General features: G+C 46.4%; 1 protein-coding gene across 1 annotated transcript in view; it reads left to right on the top strand.

The window, feature by feature from the left end:
• T265_04098 (hypothetical protein) overlaps window positions 1-14,678 on the top strand; it is a gene marked incomplete at both ends in the record, with an annotated part of 46,979 nt that overhangs the window by 11,085 nt on the left and 21,216 nt on the right. The window contains 2 exons of the mRNA XM_009168744.1: window positions 9,906-10,039; window positions 13,812-13,878. Coding sequence (XP_009167008.1) covers window positions 9,906-10,039; window positions 13,812-13,878 — 201 coding nt within the window. The remainder of the gene's footprint in view (window positions 1-9,905; window positions 10,040-13,811; window positions 13,879-14,678) is intronic.

Raw genomic sequence — 14,678 nt, 5'->3', positions numbered from 1 at the left:
CAATGTTCGGATGAGGTTGGCTGGGTTGTACCGTAAATGGAAGTTCCGGCGTTGAGTAACACTTTGGATATCTCTTCCCAGTGGCCGTTTATTTCCGACATAGGACCGTCTGGCAGGCATCTGACGAACTGGTTCTGATAGTTTCATGTGATTTCTGGGTCCACCAGCTTGTCAATGACTAAGCGAGGTCTGCGCATTTCGCGTTCACCTGAAAAGCGCAACGAAAAGCAGAAGCATACAAATGCATGGTCGGAGTCCACGCTGGTGTTCCAAAAGGAGCGGCAAGCAGTGACCGACCCTCGCCGCCGGTAACTGATGGCGATGTGATCTATTTGGTTTTGGGGTTGGTTCATTGGTAGGCACCGCGTCGTCAACCGATTCCCGCTGTTCCGGAAATTCGTGCTGCAAAGGGACAGTCTGTAATCGGCACATGTTTGAAAGATCTCTACGATCTCCGTTGTCCGTGCGCCACGTATCTGATTGAAGAGGACGACCCGATTGGACCGCAGCAGCGCTTACTCTACCTACCTGGGTGGTCATGTCACGAGCAACCATAACCATGTCTGAGCCTTTATTGCGTTGTAAAAAAGCACCTAGAACATCAACGAAACTCTCTGGAGGCTTCAGCGCTGCAGTCAATTGGGACGTAAGCAGGCACAATAAGCAAGGTGCGATGGACCTCACTTCCTCTATATTCTCTCAAAGACGTTGGCGAACGAACCGCGCAGAGGCGGCTGTCAACGGGTATCCGGTCAGTATCCCGCTCGGTTGTTCAGCACAATACCCACGTCAGCATATTCAGCTGCAGCGGCCTCCGCATCAACAGAGGTGTACACCCAAAACCTGGGAGAGAGAGATGGGACAGTCAGTGGAATTAAAGTTTCCTGTATCCTTGCTTCTTATGGATAAAATGCATCAATACAGAGGGAACCCAGCGTACTTGCTGGACCCACCTGTTGTACTGCATGCTTCAGTGTGCGAACATCGAGGACAGCTAAGTAAACCGGCTTTCAGGGTCTGAAAACAAATTTCGAAGTGTTTAGAGTTGTCACTGAAATCGGACGTACAGAAGCTCCAGCTGGGTGTGGCGTATGGTGGATAATGCGGTCAGTCCTAGTGCTGGGACATGCGCAGAGAGTATTCGAACTTGGATGGGATAGGGTAGAAGAGTTATAACTTGAAAGTGTAAGAATGGAGGCGTCAGCAAGCATGTTTCCGCTTTTCCACCCTGCTGTATGCAGCAAGTAAGGCGACCCGGCTGATGGCAGCACGCGACGACCGATGCGGCATGAGTTCAGTTGTAAGTATCATGGTTGTACGTGATCTGTGACACCGCCAGTTTTCCCAGATCTAGACGGGAGGAAGGTTAGAGTCCTCAGCCAAAGTCTGTCGCAAGGCGGCGGTGTTTTGACAAGAAGTACAAGTCCATCACCGTTTTCGTAGAACAAGTCGCCATCTGGAGGGCCTGGAGACTGTGTTGGTCAGATCTCTTACCACCGACCAGCCTAGTATGAGAGACTGTGTGAGTGTCGCAGGGACACCCCTCAGTCTAGCTCAATGGGTCACGGCGGCACACAAGCCGTCATACCCACGATAAGCTTCAGTCTCTGTGGCGTGTCAGGAATCAGACGCAATTGATTTAGTCTTCTAACCCGTTGTGGTAAGATCATTGTCACTGTCAATGACGACAGAACCAGTACTCCCTCGCCATAGAAGCGTGCGTACAATTTGTTTACAAAATAACCCAATGAATGCCACTAATATCAGCTATCCATCCTGTTGTACCGTGTCCTAATCCAAACACGAGGGAGTCGGGCAGACCTTGCGCTGGGAGGTTCCCAGACATTGACGGTCAGGGGCCCAGACATTCGTGATATACATGAGGTGATTTCGTAAACATCTGCAAGGTGTGTCTACATAAACGCCCCCTTAGGTTTGAGTTGCATCCACCCTGGCGAGCTTCCAAGACGATAGCTTCTTTGTTCCACCAACTTAAGGAAATTGGTTTCTGACTTGATAATGTGTTGAACTATTGGTAGTTCGGTTGAGTTTCTGACTTATTTTGCCTGATTGATCAGCGACCCATTGGTAGTTCGGTTGACTTATTTTGCCTGATTGATCAGCGACCGACTGACCTTAATGCACCATTGTGGCACGTGCTTGTGATCCGATTCGAACTGTCAAACTGTCGTTTCGCATGATTGATCACCCATTCAAAAACTGAGACCAACGGATTCTAGGACAGATTGACCACATCATACCATGATTCCCCGTTTCATCCGTTTGGCACCCCGGTTCTCTACTCAGTGTGTTCTAATGACCGTATGTATCTATTCCATTTTTCGCACAGTTCTCATTGGTTATTGGTTGTGAACTCGACAATCCTTGATGTGTGTAGAATTGTTACAATCGGTAATCCCGACATTGCTACAAATTCACTGTGTACTTGTTAGTGTTTTCTCACTAGATGCATTTGGATTCCTACCGCTCGTTATGTATTCGAGGAATCACTGTTGGTTACCGCGTCTCATCTCTATTCTTAAGGGTACTGGATGGATACTGGATTCTTGATGAACACCGGTTGATTCTCAAAGAAATTTCCATCTAAATGCGGGCCCTAACGCTAGATTAAAATCGTTCAGCTGTTACATCCAACCTGCTATGCAACCCAAAGGAAGTACGTGGGCGTAGGTGCTTCCAGGCTACCAAGGGGAGAGAGAAGCAGTCGACATTCAGGGCTAGGATTCGAACTTGCCGAACAGTAAATTCTCGCCTTCACCACTGAGCTATTTCGAGCTCGGCTTTAGCTAACAGAGGGTTTCAGGTGTTGCTGATTCGCCGATTGTTCTTCGAACTGGTGAAAACAAGGTTTTCGCTCGACAACTGTTCATTTTATTGTTCGCCCATCACGTCTTCTTGATCATGTGATCGATATATTTGCTGTTCAAAATATGACCGTTTTCGATTAGCTCTAAATCTGATTACATATGGGGTATTGGATGAGATGTTTCAGTGGTTCGAATGCGAATCGAATAACCGGAGGGTCCTTGGTTCGAATTCGACTTTTGCATCTCGACTTCTCCTGTCTAGGCTTGGGCAAACTGATAATGTCTCAGCCTTCGTGATTCCTTCGAGTGGCATGGCAGCTAGGCACTGAAAGGGCGCTACAGCTGAGCGTATACAGGGTGTTTTGCGATAGTAAGCCCACTCCCATGAGGATATTCTTGGACTTCCTTCGACCATATTGATACTGGCGATTGAAATAAACTCTGTATGACGACTTCCCTCTAACACGATCGGTGTTCACATTCCCAAATCGTTTTCCTCTCTTTTCTTGCCAAAATCACCTTCGACGCTTTTGGGGGTAATACTGATCCATTGCCATGTGGCAAGTGAACACAACACGTTTATGGAATTACTTGAATTGGTGCCCATCTGTGTTGAGCATCACTCACGCTTAGGTTACATGTGCAGAAAAGAGGGGACTAGGGCATCTCTGTCATTTAGGTGACTGGTGACACACCTGATGTTTCTCGGTGGCACGAATATAAATTGAACAGCTACAGGGGCAACCTTGAAACCTTCTTGAAAACGTGAATTTATTGATCTGGCAGTCAGAACTGATCCGGTTACCCGAGATAAAGGTCCCATTATTTCAACTTAATTTTAAGTCTGGCGAATGAAGACAAGATTGAATTTACTGTATTTTTTGGAAGTAAGGCTTTTGGAAATTCACAAGCCTACTGAAATCAGGTTGTATAATTTCACAAACTAAATTAAAGATAAACATGATTGACAGGTTATTGTTAAACATTTGTCTTGTAATTTAAGTGACCCCCGTGGGATAATGTAACGAAAATTCAGCCTGTTCTGCTTAAATGAATGCTATGTCATGATTTCCGCAAAAAGGGTTGTAACGAAAGTGTAAACCGTTTGACCCGATTCAGTCGGAATACCAGTAACGATTAATCAGCGGAGCACTTTTATGGTAGCTTATCTCATAACACGCGATCGCGTTAGCGAGGAGTCATTACCAAAGTGACCTATCCGACTGATCTGTCAAACAACTCAACTTCGCTCCTGCTGTTTGTTCTTGTATGCCCTGTCTCAGGTGCTGCGCTTGTACTCGTAATGACTGTGCGTTTCGACTGTCAAGTTTATATCGATCAGTAGTTGTGTTTGCCACCGCACCCGCCTGAATTTCATGATTAATGCAGGTCTGTTGAGACTCAAACAGCTAACTGTTCACAACTCTGTGTAATCAATGAAACAAGGTACCGTTATGTCACGATGAACACTCTTGATGGGTGGAATTTAGCAGTCATATAATCGAATCCTTTTTCTTTCATCCTCCTCAGAATGAGACGTGAAAATTGTAAGTCCTCGTAGGTCTCTTACTCAATGAAGGACAATAACCAACGGATAACCAGTAGAAAGATATCAGCAGGTGCCTGATTCGACCTTTAGAGCAATATTATGCATTCACACCTCCGTACGGTCACCACCACTTACGATCTATTCAGGCCGTCGTCCATATTTCGATCGCCGACAAAGTGTTCGGCTTGGGGACCCTTTCAAAAAAGAGGTCTGATGAAACTCCGAGGAACCACGAAGTTTCAAGTACTGCTGGGCTCTCCTAACTCAGATAGTATGCGTTAATCCAGAAACTCCCCAACTGGATGGTTCCGCCATACCATTCGGGGCCTGAATAGAATCACCCTGTTTTATCATTCTGAGTATAATCCAGAAGGAATGCGGCAAAATGATGACACTACCACCGCCGATAACTCAGATAGTATGCGCTAATCCAGAAACTCCCCAACTGGATGGTTCCGCCATACCATTCGGGGCCTGAATAGAATCACCCTGTTTTATCATTCTGAGTATAATCCAGAAGGAATGCGGCAAAATGATGACACTACCACCTTCAATACTACAATCACCAATACATATTGCTACTATACCAGTTTCGAAACAAACCGCCAAGTGAAGGGTTTTCTTCGGGAGAGAAGAGCCCGAATTGGGTCGAGTTTGACGGGGAACGCTTTTAAGAGCTCCATCGTGGAGTGACCTCTCTTTACTGGAAGATTACTGTGTTTCTATGTTTTTAACCGCATAGTTTTTTCAATCTAATTATTGCAATCATACAGTGAAGCATGGATGTCCAAACCAGCAAACTTTCGCATTGCGTCTGCGGTTGTTGAATACTGCCCCAGTGATGGGGCACGTGATTTGAGACTTAGTCGATTGGCTTACATGATAGCATTTATCCATTAGGGCGATTTCCCTCAGCGCGACCGATACGAAGAGCGTGCAGTTCTGGACAGTAAGTCCAGGACGGTGCGGACCGGTGTCTGAATGGTACGAGTAACTGCCTTTCAACCTCTTTGTTGTCTGTAAACAAAACTATTGACTAGAACTCTTCAGTAGGCCTAATTGATGTTGAAAGACAGTGCAGGCAACATATAGAACACGTAATCAAACGTAAATTATACTCGGGAAAAAGTAAAAAGGTAGGCGTTAATCAGAGCCTTGCGCAGTTCAGGGGCGAGATGGCTCAACTGGTTAGAGCGCGAATTTACTGACCGAAAGGTCCGTGGTTCGAACCCGACCTCTGCCTCTCAATTTCCCGTGTCTAGGCTTGGGCAACCTGGCGGTATCCCAGCCCTCATGCTTCCTTCGGGTAACATGGCAGCTAGGCACCGGAAGAGTGCTACAGCTGAACTCAGTTCAATGTTTTTTTTTCTGTTTGGAAGAATAAGACCGTCTACCTCACATAGCTCTTTTTGTCCAGCCCTGTGCTGAGTAGAAGCGACCGAGAGGTGGACAATGTATGACCTGGCAGCGAAGTACGCAAACACTAGTCAGTAAACTTATCCGGGTCGGCAACGGCCGCCTCCCTGGATGGGGACCCCGGGACTCAACTCACCAATGGTTAATGACACTGGCAGACCCAATCGCGCAGTCAGTGGCGCTCGTGCATCAAAGCTATCGCCTTCAATGTGTAGCTATTCATTTCCCGAATTAACTGAACACGCCATCACCTTCAGGGCTTGGCGCTTTGTTCATGTCCCGTTTTCCGGAGATCGAAACTGGGAGAATGGGAAAAAAGGATTCGACGCTTGCTGTCTTGGGGGAAGTGAAGGTAAAATGCTTCAATGTGGCAGTGGGATTCTCACGTGATGAGGTGGTCTTGATAGGGAGAAGTGGACTGTACGGGTGGATAACTTGAGCGGAATGGAAGATGCGAGTTCAGAGTTCATTTACCTTGTTACTAACAACAAACTTCCAGATGGGATCTACGTCCCATTGGCGGAAGTGGTGTTAATGTGGCAGAGGTGAGTGAAAAGCCTTATTGCAAACGTGACAACAGAGTTCGATGATGAGCTGAATCCATGGTTTGTAGCTGAGACACTGTCAAGATGCATGGAAAAATTGTGGTGAAGAAAACAAAAACGTAACTTTTGTGGTGGCTTGAGTTGCAGCTAGTTTGGCGTGAGGTGACTGAAAGCAGAAGCACTGGAAACTGCGGGATATAGATGGAGTCGATTTGTAGATGGAGGCTGGAGGTGGAACGATTGGGGGAGAAAGGGTGGATTCAAGTATATTTGTTCAATCCTAATCGGTTTTATTCGTAAGATTGCCCTTCAGTGTGTTACTCGTGTTCATGCAGTCATCACGTGACCTGCATGGGTTGGATCGATAACGGTGATTTGACTCTGCTGCAGTTCAAGTTGTTTGCAGTCGGGGCTGCAGTTACATATCAAAAACGTGGTGAATCATCATCATCTTATCGGTTTAGTCATGAAGTAATCGTATGTTGAAATACCGTCATTAATACACCAACAGATTCACTAGTGTGGTGAAGTGGGGCGAGATGGACCAAGTGGTTAGAGCGCGAATTTACTGACCGGAAGGTCCGTGGATCGAACCCGAACTCTGCCTCTCGACTCCCCCTGGCTAGACTTGGGCAACCCGGCAGTATCCCAGCCCTCTTGGTTCCTTCAGGTGGCGTGGGAGCTAGGCACAGAAAGGGTTTTACAGCTGAGCTACTATTTATATTTATCATTTTGAAGTTACTAACCCCTCTTAGGGGTTAAACACAAGTTAGTATGGGGTTGGAGTAGGCTGTCCTTAAAAACCGCTGAGAATGCTTTCCGAGTTTGACTGAAAAAACGTTCTTTCTAGTCTTATTACCTTCATGGGTTTTGTTGTGTTTTACCATTTTAATACTCCTTAATGTTGCCACGTCCTAAGAATTTTTCACTCCGTTTTTCGAGTTCGGTTTGTTAGGCTTTTTATGGGTAACTCAAATGAGCTCCAGGGATTAAAATCCGCATGCGTGCACAAGCGCGAAGTCCAATTTTTTCATAACAGCTTAGTCATGCGAATTTTTCATTCTACAGCCGTCACATCGCTGAGGTTGAAGAACAACTTACCCGCTCATCTGTCAGGAAATTTTCACCACTGCGAATTCCACCACTCTTCTGAAAAAAACCTAAATCAAAGCGATAGATAATCTAGTCGAATTTTTGAAAAACCAAACATTCGACGATGAGGGTGCTACACAGGAGAGAGGGGAAGTATATCATCGCTTGATACTAGTGTCCGGTGAACTGAGGAGCGAATAACCGGCTGTTTGAGGATCCGTTTGTCCAAGAAGTTGCATAAATTTATTTTCGGAGCATATCCGAGGATAGAGTTCTTTCTATATAGAGTTACCGAAAGTTAGGGAGTGAAGTTCCAGCTTTAGATCCAAACAAGCTAAATGTGGGCTTGGCGCAGTTTCTTCCGTGTCTGACAGTTCGCAAGCACATGTGCCGCTTCGAACTTGTCCTACAGTACGTGAAGCGGTGGAGTTCCGGTAAGCCGGAACGAGTCGCCGATCGACTCGTCACTGCGCGTCATACTGACTCTCAGCAGAGAATTTGATGAGCTTCAACAAATCCTTTTTAGAGTTCATATGATCAAGTCGATCACACGAGACTGCAAATAACGGCTGTTCTCAAAATGTTTTCTCCTAAACTTGAGTGTTATTACAGCGTTTGATGTTGACGGTCACTTCAAGTATGTAAAGGGTGGCTCGATTGTGTTAACCCGAACAGGAATCTGTAAAATGCCTCTCTCGTGGGTCAACATTCTCAAAGAATGCGCCTTTGCTAAACAATGTATTACTAAATGTCACTTGGGTGCTCACACGTCCTGCAGTCGTTATTCAATGGCGTATCCTGTGCGAAGAGATGTGGTTCCTTGATCGTAGATTCTGGAACTATCTCGGATAAGGCTGCTGATGGAGGCAGACAGCCTTAGCGATCCACTAATCGGACAGCAATCCTAAGGCAGATAACTTGAAAAGTTTACGCCATCTGGGGCAGGGCAAGTGGCATCGATTTTACCCAAAAAGTGCAATCCAACCACGACTTTACGGGTTACCAAAAATTCACAAGGAAGGTGTCCCCATAAGACCAATAGTGGATGGCATGGGTTCACCAGCACACGAGCTGGCCAGATTTCTAGCAGGTATCCTTAAACCACTTGCCGGAAAGTCCCCCACACATCCAAGATTCGTATGAATTTGCTAAAAAAAAGTAGCTGGGTTTCAGTTAGAGCTAGACGAAATCCTGGTTAGCTTTGATGTCAACTCGATGTATACCAATGTCCCTAAAGCGGACGCTGTGGAAGTAGCGAGAAGACTTTTATTGGCAGACACAACTCTGCCAGAACGAACGCAACTCTCCGTGGACGAGAGAACATTCTGAGACGGGGTTTAAGTTTTACACCACGGCGACTGGTGGCCGAGGCGGTGGAAATCGCCAAGAATCCCAGCGTGAATAGAGTGGAGGGGGTAGAATTTGCAAACGTGTGGAGAGCGGTCTTAAATCAGCCGAGATGACACGAGGCGGTGTGCAGTTTTCAGCGAAATGGCCTGAGCCCAAAAGTACAGAATCCAAGTAGAGTTAGATCCAATTAACCACCCCACCCCCATCCCTAAACCAATTGTCGCAGCACCCTTTGACGAACACAGGTGAACGAATTTTCCAATAAGATGTCCTAGACTGAAAAATCAGGGACGAGACATCTGAGTTGAAAACTAATCCTCCCCCCTAACCAATCTATAGTAAATGTTAGTCATCCCCACTAACCAACAAACAGGAACAACAGACTAAACACCCAGCTCTGATCAAGTCGGCTAGTCATAAGAAATCTCACGGATTGGTTCCCTGATCGCCTTAAAGCCCAATCTGCCTACTTAATTACTCACTTGGCCTGACGAAGCTTTTGTGTCAAAAGCGAAACGTTGCCCAGCAATAACTCCACCGATTGTTTACCAAACCTCTCTGAAATGTTTGCGCCTTTTAGTTACAAACATTTCTGCCAAAAGGTTTCACTGAGTATCTGGTGCCATCTGCAATGTACAAAATGCTCAAATGAACACCAGGAGTGTGTATTGTTCTAGCTACGTGGTTTCCTTAGATGTTGACTAAAATGCCGAGTTTTGAAGGCGTAATGAGCGATAGACAATTGTGAGGCACCCACATGGAAGTGCTCACCTCGGTTTTCTACCAAATTTTGTGCCAAATCCTAAAAGCATGTCCTACAAAAATTCATTTCGAATCGTTGGGACGAAACAACCCAGTAAAAAATGGAACCAGTTTGTAGATTTTTGTTTTCCGTCATATTAGTTTAGTTGGCCGGTAAAAGGAGGTTAAGAGCGACCGGTCTGGCGAATGAGCATAACATGTGACTGATGTCCTTGTTGTGTTTAGCACGTATGAGACCCTTCGTTCGTCGCACAAGGCAACAAATTATCACATTTTAGGTCATCTGATTACATTTTAGGTTGGTATTGCTTGTTTCATTAATGGCGACTGCCAGCTAACCCCTGTTGTTTTCCATTGCTGTAGGGAGTGCACTGCTTTCAGCTGGAGAGGGCTACTGGCAACTAACGGAGGCTAAAAAACGTGCCGTGGAGGAGGCTCGCTTACGTTTCGTCAGTCTGATTTCGGAAACACTAAAGCAGGATATCAAGGAAATTATTGTAAGTATGGCTATGATGCGCCATTCGGTGACGAGTGGTCAACATTTCCGAAGTATTATCGCACATATACCTGTTTGAGCAAGACCACACCTGTTCCGCTAAGACGTGGGAACTTTGTTGTGTTGATTTTTGTTAGGACGTGACGGTTTTGGTTTTCTTTGGTTCCTCATTTGATTAGTACATCAGAATTTGTGTGACTGAGGAGTGGAGTGTAAAACAGAGCCCAGTCATTGTCCACTATGCTATTCCCTTGAGCCCGCGGAGATGTTCGATCGTCTCCGACAACCGATGCTGACTGTTATTTACTTGCAACATCCTCATGATTACTCCGGGAAAAATCCCGTATTGCTTGACAATCAATGCCTTTGAAACATTCCGCGTGGTGTAGGGGAGAATGTCGGCTGAGTACTCAACACACGTTTACTAGCTCCGACTCACGGATCCATTGCACCAATCGAAGATTGGTATGATCAGTGTCTTGCGTGCCCATTCTGTGGGCATGACAACTCAAATTGTCTGCCGGTTGATTACCACTATCTACAGTAGTAAGTATATAGTGTCCTCAACAGAAGCCTCTCCTTGCGAAAACGATTTAGATCACTTCACTCCGGTCACGTGACATTACTCCCAGAATGGCTGCGGGATCCGTTTTCACTTCGCTTTCCGTCAGCATCACACATAAGCAGAACAGATTCGTTCCGTGAGTTTCTGTAGGTCAGCAGCATAGCTCCGGTCTACCCGGAAAGGTTCTGCAAACGCACAGCTACGTGGGTCGCGGGGATTGGTTGGGGGTTGAATGCAAACGAGCCATTTTGTCAGATTTTAGGACGGTCTGTCCAAAGCGTTCAGCTGTGGCACTTTTCCGGTGCCTAGCTGTCATCCCACCCGAAGGAACCACGAGGGCTGGGATACTGCCAGGTTGCCCAAGCCTAGACAGGGGAAGTCGAGAGGCGGAGGTGGGATTTGAACCTCGGACCTTCCGGTCTGTAAATTCGCGCTCTTAACACTTGGACACTCTCATCCAAATGAACACTGGGTTCAGTGAAAATACTGGTGACCACATAGGGGATATATCAGACGAAACTGTCCGACGTTTCGACCACCGAGGATGATCTTACGACTGACAATAAAACACTACCAAGGCGGTGCGCCAGAGGTGTCATACGTGATGTGTTTGGTGGGAATATCCTGCGTGTCACGCCGCCTTCGCGCGTGTGTCACCATATGCATATTCTACACCTGACCTCGAGGCCGAGTTGTCGTGTCACCTGCGCTGTTTCGCGCCTCCGTCACGTTTCTATTCAATGGAGTAGGCCGGACCAAACAACATTTGTTGACTCCATCAGACTTGTTAGAACACGAGGGCGACGTGTGAGTGATTCACCGCAGCACCTCTGCACATACGTCGAGATTTTGCGGCACCGTATATCACACTTGATCAGGTGTCTCTCAGCTATCAAGTGGATGGTGACAGCTGAGTCAGTTCTGGATACCATCGTGATCAGCAAATCTTATTACCATTAGGAAAGCCACACCAACAACTGATGTTCACGTCGGCGCACGCGGATCCCTCAAAAGCCGGATACTCAAGACCCTGAACAATGAAAGAACGCCCAAGAGAATGACAAAGATTCTTCTGCAGGCAACAGCCGCGTCATATTTCAACTGATTCGATCAACAGGCCAGAAGAACATGGATGTCAGTGGAACAGTTTGTGAAAAGGTGGAACGACAGTTCATTCACAGAATCGTCGTCTTGAGCTAAGTGCTTGGTACTTTAGAGAGCAGCTCAGTTAATCTCGTTCAACACAACCTCTCAAAGAGGCCAACCAATCTGAAGGGAACACTGACACCATCCCGCGATCAACAACTTAAATCCAGCTTGAAATATCCTTCCTCCGACACAGCAAAGCACTTGGCCCGATGGTCTGCACCCCGCACTCTTAAAGAAGGTAGTGAATCTTGGGTGAACAGCCGGACCACCATACTGCAGAGGATTTGGAAAGAAAACAGAAAACCAGCCGGATGGAGCTCCTCCACCGTCATTCCAGTCTTCAAAAAGGACACAAGAATGTCACACGAAAAGCATCGTTTTATCACCCTGGTATCCTTTGCATCTAAGGTGCTATCTGGCATTATTTTGTGCAGGTTGATGGATTATCGAGAGAGACAGATTCGTGAGAATCAAGCTGGGTTCCACCCTGGCTTAGGATGGGTGAGCGGTATCTTTATTTTGCGGAAAGTTCTTAAACAGAACCACTCTGTTAAACGTTCTTCTTGACCTGAAAGCTGCTTTTGACTCTGTCGGTCGTCAGAAACTGTGGCGGTGTCCGGCGATCAAGGATGTACCTTTTGAGGGCTCTGTATGCGGGATCCTCTCGGCGCGTACTGGTATGCAGCAGGCTTTTCCCCGAGTTCGTCATATCCAGTGGTGTAAGACCAGTCTATCGCCACCATTCCTTCTTAACCTTGGTATTGACATGTTGCTCGTGTGCCTGCCTCTGCGGTCGAAATGCTTTCGGGGCATTTGCTCACAAACGTTTAGTATGAGGATAATGTTCCTCTTATCGGTTCAAGGATTCTCTAGAGATGCAGGGTTTTGTATGTGGTTGCACACTTTACACCTGCAAAGTGTGACTTGCTGCTAGAAGACTGGGTGGGATTGAACCCAAACCTCATGCTTGCAGACGGGCCAATCGATAAATTAGTTTACCTGGGCTAGTGGCCTTGTTGAGTACCACATTACGTCTCGAGTCGAGAAGGACAGGGCAGCTTTTGCTGGATTGACGTCACTTAGTCTGTCAAAGTATACACTATGGCAGTTCATATTGCTTTGTGGATCAGAAACATGGTCTCTACACGCAGAGGGCGTGTGAATGCCGTTAGTGTTGAACATCAGGGTCTCCGGATTAACATTTGTGAGATTCTAGGAAAAAGTCAGGACTTTCCACTCCTGTATACTACCCTTTTGAATCTTTAAAATGAGGAGCTCTGGTTTGGTGATGATCAAATCGTGACGACCAAGGCGCACAGGTGATATTTGCCAACGTATGTCACCCTTGACGACTTTATGAGTGTGAAGAACCGTGTCTACAAAAGGGCTGTGAGAGTCCCACATTCTGTGGTCTGTCCTAGCTGAAGAACCCAAACGTCTGCAACCGATTTCCCCAGCAAGCTCTAAGTGACTGTAGCGCGTACGTCATGAAACGGTCCGCAAATGCGTACTAGGTAGTGAGCCGGATCCATTTTAGCAGCAAGGAAGGCTTATCCGGTTAGGATGGTTAGCACATATACTACTTATGTTTGACTAAAAAAGGATCCCAACAATAAGGCACAACATGTAGCATTATATCATTATCCGAATTTAGCGTTTCTGTGATTGATAGGTGGTTTCACCCTCCCAATGAATAATCGCTCCAAACTTAGACCGTCTGCTCCGTTTTCCACGAGTGGTTTGTTCTCGAGACTACTATGTGCCTCTTTAGCTCTCCTTCCTATCGTGTCTGCTGCATTTGTCTCTAAGGGAACATATCGATAACTGTTTCCAATGCGTGGCATTTCTCAAGTTACTGGCAAAGGAAACTGACAGCTAAGACTACTGCGTGAGCTGTACACGGTGTATATCTGCCGCTACTGTTGGTGCTTCTCAGAATGATATTACCTGCCATATTCCTCCTATTAGATTCATTCCACTCCCTGTGAGAACCATGCTGCACTGTCGTCGGGTTACTCAAAGTCTCGACATTCCCGTTTTATCTTATTTTATCATCCAGGCGTTGCGCAAGAAGGCTGAAAATCGGCGGTTAACCTACGATGTGGAGCGGTCCAAAGTAGAAAAATGTGAGTCCAACAGTTCATAATATGTGTTTAATCAGTGGTTGGCTAGTCTATTCAGGTATATCTGAACTACACACATTCCGCATGTGTGCTTGTGTCGCGGGAATACCACAAAATGTCTCGATCACCGTAACAAACTTGTTGGTGCCAGTTTTGGACGGTTTCTCATCTCGTATAACATCCACTTGCCTTGTTTCACGTGTGTGTGTGTGTGTGTGTGTGTGTGTGTGGAGAGTAGCAATGCAAATGTGTGTTTGCGTCTGTTTAATCGATGGTTCTGATTTAGCACATGTTTTTTACTACTCAACTCTGCTGTTTTCCACATGTAATTGATTTGTTAAACTAGAGGACCGCATCTCACCGAACGCATTAGAGTTGTCGATTTGGGGCTGAACGCCTTGTCGCCAGCTGCAACTGGTTAGCCTATACGGGGCGATCCGTACTTTAGCCTGTTCGGTTGAAAAAAAACGTGTCACTTTCGTCATTGTCCTGCATCCTATGAGCTAACAAACCTCAGAAGCTCATCAGTCAGCTTCACTGTCACCGGGAGTCTATCATGTTCGGCAATAACTCGTCAATGCTTGTTGAGGTTAGTGCTTTTTTTGGCACACCAAATTGGAGAATAATAGCGCGTGACTTTTCAGTGTCGCGTTCGCAACACCAAGACTCATCCCTCCCCGGGTTACGGAGAAAGTCTCCCTCAGGCTTTTCGCCATTCGGTGGAGCTCGATGGACAAAATGTACAACGAATAAGCGACTGTTCTGCCGATCGGTGGCCACTGATTATGCTTTATCATTGGTTT

Source organism: Opisthorchis viverrini (genome assembly GCF_000715545.1).
Source record: "Opisthorchis viverrini unplaced genomic scaffold opera_v5_64, whole genome shotgun sequence".
Classification (NCBI taxonomy): Eukaryota; Metazoa; Platyhelminthes; class Trematoda; order Opisthorchiida; family Opisthorchiidae; genus Opisthorchis; species Opisthorchis viverrini.
This window is presented reverse-complemented; position numbering and strand designations above follow the sequence as displayed.